Source organism: Panthera tigris, chromosome E1 (genome assembly GCF_018350195.1).
Source record: "Panthera tigris isolate Pti1 chromosome E1, P.tigris_Pti1_mat1.1, whole genome shotgun sequence".
Taxonomy (NCBI): domain Eukaryota; kingdom Metazoa; phylum Chordata; class Mammalia; order Carnivora; family Felidae; genus Panthera; species Panthera tigris.
This window is the reverse complement of record NC_056673.1, coordinates 16,279,686-16,289,613: the sequence shown is the minus strand read 5'-3', so window position 1 is coordinate 16,289,613 and position 9,928 is coordinate 16,279,686. Positions and strand designations below refer to the sequence as shown.

The 9,928-nt window shown below is 37.2% G+C and overlaps 1 protein-coding gene across 1 annotated transcript in view; it reads left to right on the top strand.

The window, feature by feature from the left end:
- CPD (carboxypeptidase D) overlaps window positions 1-9,928 on the top strand; it is an 81,161-nt gene that overhangs the window by 66,662 nt on the left and 4,571 nt on the right. Inside the window, exons 15-20 of the mRNA XM_015534877.2 lie at window positions 1,005-1,136; window positions 2,937-3,032; window positions 3,135-3,199; window positions 7,202-7,333; window positions 7,892-8,077; window positions 8,374-8,473. Coding sequence (XP_015390363.2) covers window positions 1,005-1,136; window positions 2,937-3,032; window positions 3,135-3,199; window positions 7,202-7,333; window positions 7,892-8,077; window positions 8,374-8,473 — 711 coding nt within the window. The remainder of the gene's footprint in view (window positions 1-1,004; window positions 1,137-2,936; window positions 3,033-3,134; window positions 3,200-7,201; window positions 7,334-7,891; window positions 8,078-8,373; window positions 8,474-9,928) is intronic.

Here is a 9,928-nt window from a genome sequence, read left to right as displayed (position 1 = left end):
GAGCCTCTTTCTTATTTACTTAAACAGAATCATAACTATACATATGTTCTTCAACTTTTTTCATTGAGTATATCACTGGTATCTTTCCACTTCAGTACTTACAGATCTCTAACATTCTTATTAATGACATCTTAGTACACTGTTACTGTATGCCAATACTCTAGTTTGTTGAACAATTTTCTTACTAATGGACATTTGCTTTCTTTCTAATTTTTTGCTCTTGCAAACAGTGCTACAGAAAACATCCTGATTTCTGAAAATCTTATTTTCTTTCAAAGATAGGTTATATGTTCTCAAAATTATTTTTTTTAAGTTTAAGTTATTTATTTTGAGAGCGAGAGAGCACAATCAGTGAAGGACAGAGAGAAGGAGAGACAGAATCCCAAGTAGGCTCCGTACCATCAGCGCAGAGCCCCATGTGGGGCTCGAATTCATGAACTGTGAGATCATGACCTGAGCCGAGATCAAGAGTCAGATGCTTAACCAACTGAGCCACCCAGGAGCCCCTCAATATTATTTTTTTTTAAGAGGACACGTTCAGGGCGCCTGGGTTGTTTAGTTGGTTCTTGATCTCAGCTCAGTTTATGATTTCACAGTTTGTGAGATCAAGCCCCATGTCAGGCTCCACACTGATAGTGCAAAGCCTGCTTGGAATTCTCTCTCCCCCCTCTCTCTGCACCTCTCTCTCTCTCTCAAAAATAAATAAATAAACTTAAAAAAAAAATAGAGGATATGTTCATCCCTTTATGTTTCCAGTAAGAATTTTCTTAATCTTGCTTAGAGTCATTAACCTTTACACACTATCCTGAATTATATAAAACTCAAAGTAATCTACCTTCTAGAGTATATCTTTCACACTATTGAGATAGTATTGAGTCATACAGTGTTTATATACAGATTTTTAAAGTTAGCCTCTGATTGTGCTCATTAGAGAATATTTTCTTAGCTATTCATACTAAAATTTTGAAATGGTACTTCATATTTGACTTTTGCATTTTTTTTAGATAATGCTTCCCAGCCTGAGACTAAAGCAATCATTGAAAATTTGATTCAAAAACAGGACTTCAGTCTTTCTGTTGCATTAGATGGTGGCTCAGTGCTGGTCACATACCCGTATGACAAACCAGTACAAACAGGTATGTAGAATATCAATTTATGTATATATTTTCTAAGCTTAGATAGGAAATTCCAATTAGGTAATGTCCCTTCTAAATTTTTTTTTTAAATTGTGAGCATTTGAGCATACTCCATGAGCAACAACCAACTTGGGAAGATTGTGCTTATATCCACAGCTCAGTTACTTGGAGGAGAGAGGTCAGATCTAATGATGGGCCAGCTTTATCCAGTGCAGCCATCTTGTCACATTTGTTCAATCTAGTTCACAAACATTTATTGAATAATTATTATGTCTGTGGATATTGGGAATACAAAAGTGAATAAAACACAATGTCTGCCTCAAGAAACTCATACTGTGTTTAAGCAAATATTAGCAATACATGGGAATGCAAGCTGGTGCAGCCACTCTGGAAAACAGTATGGAGGTTCCTCAAAAAAATAAAAATAGAACTACCCTATGACCCAGCAATTGCACTAGTAGGCGTTTATCCACAGGATATAGGTGTGCTGTTTCGAAGGGACACGTGCACCCCCATGTTTATAGCAGCACTGTCAACAATAGCCAAAGTATGGAAAGAGCCCAAATGTCCATCGATGGATGAATGGATAAAGAAGATGTGGTGTGTATGTGTGTGTGTATATATATATATATATATATATATGTATATATATATATATATATATACGTATATACATATATATATATATATATATACATATATATATATATATATAATGGAGTATTACTCAGCAATCAAAAAGAATGAAATCTTACCATTTGCAAGTATGTGGATGGAACTGGAAGGTATTATGCTAAGTGAAATTAGTCAGAGAAAGACAAAAATCATATGACTTCACTCATATGAGGACTTTAAGAGACAAAACAGATGAACATAAGGGAAGGGAAACAAAAATAATATAAAAATGGGGAGGGGGACAAAGCATAAGAGACTCATAAATATGGAGAACAAACAGAGGGTTACTGGAGGGAGTGTGGGAGGGGGGATGGGCTAAATGGGTAAGGGGCACTAAGGAATCTACTCCTGAAATCATTGTTGCACTATATGCTAACTAATTTGGATGTAAATTTAAAAAAATAAAAAATAAAACAAATTAATAAAAAAAATTTAGCAATACAGAATCACCCTTCCCTGCTTTAAACCTTGACTGACTTGCTTGCATTTAAAACAAAAATTTTTTTTTAATGTTTATTTATTCTTGAGAGAGAGACAGAGCGTGGGTGGGGGCGGGGCAGAGAGACAGAGAGACAGAGAGACAGAATCCAAAGCAGGCTCCAGGCTCTGAGCTGTCAGCACAGAACCTGACACGGGGCTCAGACTTACAAACCGTGAGATCATGACCTGAGCTGAAGTCAGATGCTTAACCTACTGAGCCATGCAGGCACCCCGTGACTTGGTTGCACTTAGATGAGTTTAACAATTGCTTCTTGAATCTCTCTGGGGCCATCGTATATGGAGGTAGTTTGTGTTGTTTAAATGCAGCTTATAAGGAATATTGTTATTAGGCCTTCATTGCCCTAAATGTAAGAAAACATACCAAGCAAGTTTGTATTTTAGTGTGGTGTCCTGTTGTGTAAACTAACCATTAGTACCTTCTAATACAAGAAAGATGTGTATCTTCTTAGTCTGATTGTCCTGGGCTCAACAGAACTATGTGATTAATTTTAATAATTCCTCAATGCACTTCAGTGGGGTTTAAGATTAACTAGAAGGAGAGAAAGAGGACTTTTATATCCATGAAGTTGAACTTGGAGTAAGATTTTTTGGATTTCTCCAACTTCTGAATTTTTCTTTTTATAGTGGAAAACAAAGAGACTCTGAAGCATTTGGCATCTCTTTATGCAAATAATCATCCATCCATGCACATGGGTCAGCCCGGTTGCCCAAATAAATCAGGTAAGTATTTTCCATACCCTTTGTTCTTGTTGGTGCTTTCAGGGACCGAGGGTGTCTTACCTTAAGGTCTTGTTGAGCCTCTGTCTCTCAATGCTTTTATAGATGAGAATATCCCAGGAGGCGTAATGCGTGGAGCAGAATGGCACAGTCACCTGGGCAGCATGAAGGTATGCTTTATAGAATGCAGTCAAAGTAGCGTATAATTGTTGGCCATTGAATGACAGAATAGGTGACTTTTCTGATATAAGCAAAGTGAATGGCAGCTGCTTCATGGCTTTCTTGATAAGACAGCCCTCAACTTAACCTCTGGCAGCATTTTTTTTCACCATTTGAATCATTTTTAATTGTACAGTTCAGTGACATTAATTACATTTAATATAATTAAACTAATCACCATTCTAAACCATCTGTTTCCAAAGCTTTTTTATCACCCCAGAAAGAAACTCTGCATCTGCTAAGCAATAACTCCTGATTCCGCTGGTAACCCCCCAACTCCTGGTAGCCTCTCTACTTTCTGTCTCTATGTTTTTGCCTATTCTAGGTATTTCTTATAAGTGCAATCATACAATATTTGTCCTTTGTGCCTGTCTTCTTTCACTTAGCGTAATGGTTTCAGGGTTCAACCATTTTCTTAGCCTGTATCAGTCCTCTATTGCTTTCTATGGCTGAATAATGTTCTATTGTGTGTATATACCACATTTTGTTTATCAGTTTATCAGTTTAACACTTGAGTTGTTTCTACCTTTTGGGCATAGAATAATGAACAAGTTGTACAGCATACAACTGTAAGTTTGAGCCCTCATTTTCAATTCTTTGGGGTATATATCTAGATGTGGAATTGCTACCCATGTTCTAATTCTATGTTTAACTTTTTAAGGGACCACTGAACTATTTGGTACATTCCCACCAACAATGTATAGGAGTTCCAGTTTCTCTACATTCTTGTCAAAACTTATTATTTTTCTTTTTTTTTTTTTAATTATAGCCATCCTAGCAGGTATGAAGTGGAACTTCATTGTAGTTTTGATTTGCTTTTCCTCAAACACTAATGATGTTGAGCATCTTTTCATGTGCCTATTGACCATTTGTACATCTTCTTTGGAGAAATGTCTGTTTCTCTATTGCCTATTTTATTTTGTTTTGTTTTTATTTATTATTTAAAATTTTTTAACATCTATTTACCTTTGAGAGACAGAGACAGAGCATGAGTGGGGGAGGGGCAGAGAGAGAGGCTCCAAAGCAGGCTCTAGGCTCTGAGCTGTCTACACAGAGCCCACGTTGGGGCTCGAACCCACAAACTGCAAGATCATGACCAGAGCCAAAGTCGAATGCTTAACCAACTGAACCACCCAGGCACCCCTTATTTTGTTATTTTTAAAATTCCATTGCCTATTTTAAAATTAGGTTGTCTTTTTGTTGTTAGGTTATAAGAATTCTTTATATATTTTGGATGCTAAACCCTTATCATATGTTTGATTTTGAGTAGTTTCTTCTATTATGTTGGTTGTCATTTCATTTTCTTGATAATGCCTTTTGATGCACAAAATTTTTTAATTTTGATGAAGTCAAACTTATCTGTCTTTTTGTTGTTCATGCTCTTGTCATATCTAAGAATTCATAGCCAAATCCAAGGTCATGATTTACCTCCATGTTTTCTTCTATGAGTTTTATGGATTTAGCTCTTGTATTTAGGTCATTGATATATATATATATACATATATATATATGTATATATATATATATGTGTGTGTGTGAGTGTGAGTGTGTGTGTGTGTGTATGTGTGTGTATATATATGTATATATATATATTTTTTTACATTTTTTAATGTTTATTTTTCAGAGAGAGAGAGAACAGAGTGCGAGTTGGGGAGGGGCAGAGAGAGAGGGAAACACAGAATCCAAAGCAGGCTCCAACTTAACTGACTGAGCCCCCCAGGTGCCCCAGGTCATTGATACATCTTAAGTTGATTTTTGTATATGATAGGAAGTAGGATTTCAACTTCATTTTTTTGCATGTGGAAATCTAATTGTCCAAGCACCATTTGTTTTAAAGATTGTTCTTTCCCTTTGAATGGTCTTGGCACCCTTGTCAAAAATCAGTTGACCATAGATGTATGTGTTTATTTCTGGACTCTGAATTCTGTTTCACTGGTCTTTATGTCTATTGCCCCAGTATCACTGTTTTGCGCGCTGTAGCTTTGTAGTAAGTTTTGAAATTAAGAGGGGCGCCTGGGTGGCTCAGTCGGTTAAGCGTCCGACTTCGGCTCAGGTCATGATCTCGCGGTCCATGAGTTCGAGCCCCGCGTCGGGCTCTGTGCTGACAGCTCAGAGCCTGGAGCCTGTTTCAGATTCTGTGTCTCCCTCTCTCTCTGGCCCTCCCCTGTTCATGCTTTGTCTCTCTCTCTCTCAAAAATAGAATAAACGTTAAAAAAAAAAATTAAAAAAAAAGAAATTAAGAAGTGTGAGTACTCCAACTTTTTCCTTTTTCAAGATTGTTTTTGGCTATTCAAGGTGCCTTGCAATTATATTTGAATTGAATTGAAGATTGGCTTTGCTTTTCGTTTCTTTCTTTCTTTCCTTCCTTCCTTCCTTCCTTCCTTCCTTCCTTCCTTCCTTCCTTCCTTCCTTCCCCCCTTCCTTCTTTCCTTCTTTCTTATCAAAAAATGCTGTTGGAATTTTGTTAAGGGTTGTGTTGAATCTGTAGATCACTTTGGGTTATATTAACATCTCAATAGTATTGTCTTTCTATTCATGAATGCAGTTATGTCTTTCCATTTACTTAGGTCTTCTTTAATTTCTTTTTGATAGCATTTTAATTGGTTGTCCATCCACTTCAGATTAGTAAGGAGTTGTTAGATGGGTGATTAGCTCATCATTTCATTAACATGTGCAACTAGAAATTTGACTTCATTCTCATCTCTGCCTGCCTTCCCTCCTTTATTTACTAAGAACTTACTATGTATGAGGTACTTTGCTATACTAGTGATAAATGAAATATATTTCCTGTCCCATTGTACAAATAACTATTTTACATAATTAATTGATTTGATCTAGAAGAGAGCAACTCTCAATGTGCCATAAGAAATTAAAGACAGAAAAGATTACACCTAATCAGAGATGTAGTCTTCTCTTAGAGAAAATGGCATTTGGGATGCAGAGATGGTGCAGCAGAACATTCTAGAAAGAGAAAGCAATATGGGCAGAGGTCAATAAGCAGTCTAGTTTAGTTAGAACAAGAGCCGTAACAGAGAGCAGCAGAAGACAAGAATGGAAAGAGAGTTTGGGGCTTTGAACACTTTGTTTTAGTAAGGAATGGGAAGCCACTGAAGGTTTTGAGCAGGTATATAGTAACATGATTGGAACTGTGCTATGGAACAATTAATCTCTCTGTAGTGGGTTGAGATAGTTTGGAGGAAGGAGAGAATGGCATGGGGAGACTAGTGTAGAATTTCCTAGACAAACAAAAATGAGGCTCTGGGTTAGGGTGGTGACGATGGGAATGGAGCCACAGGATGAAGTCTCAGAGATATTGCAGAGGTGGAATTGACAGGATTTGGCAAATTATGGATGATGGCAAGAAACCAAAGTCAAAGACAAGAGATTTCATGTCTGCGTGAGGACATGAGTTCATACCATTAACTGAATAAGGAAAAAAAAAAACAGGTTTGGGGGGAAAGGTGGTAAGTTAGGTTTGGGAACCTGTCCACAGCAGCAGTTCCTGTGCCTGGATAATTGCTATTCTGTAAACAGTGGCTGCCGTCACCAGCAGTGGAAGGTACCAGAGGGTGAGTGCTTGTGCTTCTACCTCCAGAGCTCTGAGAACGGCTGACGTTCCAGAGTTGAGAGGAAAGCTGGCCGTCTGCATGCACTTATTTATAGGGTTGTATTCAGCAAACCCTAGTCAACCTCCTCTACCTGCCAGGCACCATGGCAAGCACTGGAGATACAAAAGTGAATTAGACCTAGTCCCTAGTCTCAAGGACTCTCTTAGCAACAGCCATGTTTGTGACTGATTATAATACCGAGCAGTTTATTTGCTAGAAAATGCTTTACAGATTCTTTGCTTACATCACCCAGGTTTTCTTTCTATTCATTGTTGCATTACAAAGCCTCACTCCTACTTTCATGTGTTCATTTGTCTACATTCGTTTTTGAATTTTATATTCCAGGATTATAGTGTCACCTATGGCCACTGTCCGGAAATCACAGTGTACACGAGCTGCTGCTACTTTCCCAGTGCAGCACAACTCCCTTCCTTGTGGGCAGAAAATAAAAAATCTCTTCTTAGCATGTTGGTGGAGGTGAGCCTTTCCCTTTTTAACTAGAAGCAAGCTCCCAGGAATATGTTCAATGAAAATCTTCATCAAAACATGTTCTTAATTTTTTACTAAAAATTTTATTATTTATTTTAAAAATATGTATGGAAAGAGTGTTGTTGAATTTATATCACCTAGGTCAGTGCCGTGACTTCACATATCTGGAATCTGCTGTAATTTAGATAATTTAACCCTGTGTGATGTTGCACATTTTTTTCATTTGAATCTCATGCATTAGTTACTTTGAGCAAGTATACTGTGCTGGAAAGTAAATCATTCAAGATATCAGAAGATTTGTGTTCCGACACTTTAAGCTTTGACTGTTATCAGAGTTCTTTTTTCACATATTTCATCTTTATGTTCTGAAGCAGTTTATGAGTAGCAAATGAGGTCAGAAGCAGTTGGGGAAGGACCAACAAGCCAGGTTTATGGGGGTTTTTTGCTGTTGCTTTGTTCATTTGTTTATTGTTTTTTATCATGCCTCAGGCTGTTGCCTCTGGAAATATCTGGAAACACAAATTTCTATGTTGAATATTTTTTCAGGTCCACAAGGGAGTTCATGGTTTTGTTAAAGATAAGACTGGAAAACCAATTTCTAAAGCAGTCATTGTACTCAATGAAGGAATAAAGGTACACACAAAAGAAGGGGGCTATTTCCATGTACTGTTAGCCCCAGGCGTCCATAATATCAATGCCATCGCTGATGGGTATCAGCAACAACATTCACAGGTGAGAAACTCAAACTAAGTAGTATGATGTAAATTCTTATTCTTAATAGTACTTCTATTTTTCTTTGCAACTCTTGTGAGGAATAAAGAAACACAACGTATAACCAACGCTTGCTTATGATATCTTGTTATCTTTCTAGGCTTTGGCAACACAAGGGAAATTTTTATAGCATTTTGTATACTTGTGATGACAATGACTCATCTCCTTGGTTTGGTATAAAGGCCTTAGGAATATTCCCAGGATACAGTATACCTTAAGGGAACTTTTTTTGTAATTCTTGCACTTTGTCCCTCTAGGTCTTTGTGCATCATGATGCAGCTAGCTCTGTGGTAATAGTCTTTGACACAGATAACCGGATATTTGGTTTGCCAAGGGAGCTTGTGGTAACTGTATCAGGTAAAGAAATTTAAATTTTTAGTAGTTGAAGTTAAAACCGGTTCTGACATTTCAACTTGAGAGTGGATTGCCTCCCAATCACCTGAAGCTAATCACTTTTCTTCTAATACCTCCTTATCTAAACATTTTTTTGGATTTTTCTGGAACACTGTTCTCCCATATGTTCTTATGGCTTGCTCTTTCACGTGTTCAGGTCTATACGCAAATGTCACCTCCAGAGAGACACCTTCCCTGATCACCCTAGCTAAGACAGCACCCCTGTCACTCTCTCTACCCCACTTTTTTAATTATAGGACTTATCACCATTTGACATTATATTATATATTTAGTCATTTACTTGTCTATATTCGATCTTTCCCACTAAAACATAAAAGCCTCAGAGAGAAGAGGGAGTTTGTCTACATCTCCTGCTCCTAGAACCATGGCTGGCACATAGTGGGTCTTAATGAAGAGTTATTGACTGAATGAATGATTTGCTTTATATTAAGATCATAAGTCCCTTGGACTTTGACTTGTATTCTATTTTTTCAAGATCATAGAAGGAAGAGGAGCACCTGAGTGGCTCAGTTGGTTGAGCATCCGACTCTTGATTTCAGCTCAGATCATGATCCCGGGGTCATGGGATCGAGCCCTGCATCAGGGTCTGTGCTGAGTATGGAGCCTGCTTAAAATTCTCTCCGTCTCTCCCTTTGCCCCTCTCCCCAACTCGTGCTCTCTCTCTAAAATACAATACAGTACTTCGTGGATCCTGTTTTCTCCAGGATTAATATGTGCCATAGCTTGAATTACTGAAAGGTTAAAAAGTTAAAAAAAAAAAAGTATAGTACAATAATAAATACTCTGTATTGTATCCTTTTGATACAGAGAACCTTGGCTCATTTCTAAGTGCAATTTGGACTTGACACAAAATAACCAAGTTTTATTACAGGGTGTGTGGCAGAAAGAGTCTTAGTTAATAGAGAATGGTATATTGGAAATATGGTCAAATCATAGATACTAGTGTGGAATATTTAAAGTAAACAGCTATTAGCTTGAACCAGATAAAGTGTGAATAACTTAGTGGTTAGACGGACATGGGAGCTCTGAGTCAGCAATGGTTTAAATCTGGCTTTGCCACCCATTTACTGTCATGAACTTAATTTTTTTTTATGATTTTGTTATTATTTCTGTTACTAAGACTCTTATTTTGATAACTTATGTACAAATATTTTAAATAAATGGGGGTTTGGGATGAGATAAAATTTGTTGGAAAGGAGCAGAAGTCACTGATTGATATAGAGCCAGTTGTAGAGCAATAGTTTGGCTTCATTGTGGTTAATATATATATATATATATATATATATACACATACATACACACACACACATACCTACACACACATGCACATGGAAAGCTGTGGAAAAATATTCGTGAGCGTTATTAAAAATCATCTCTGGTTAATGGAGATGTGATGTG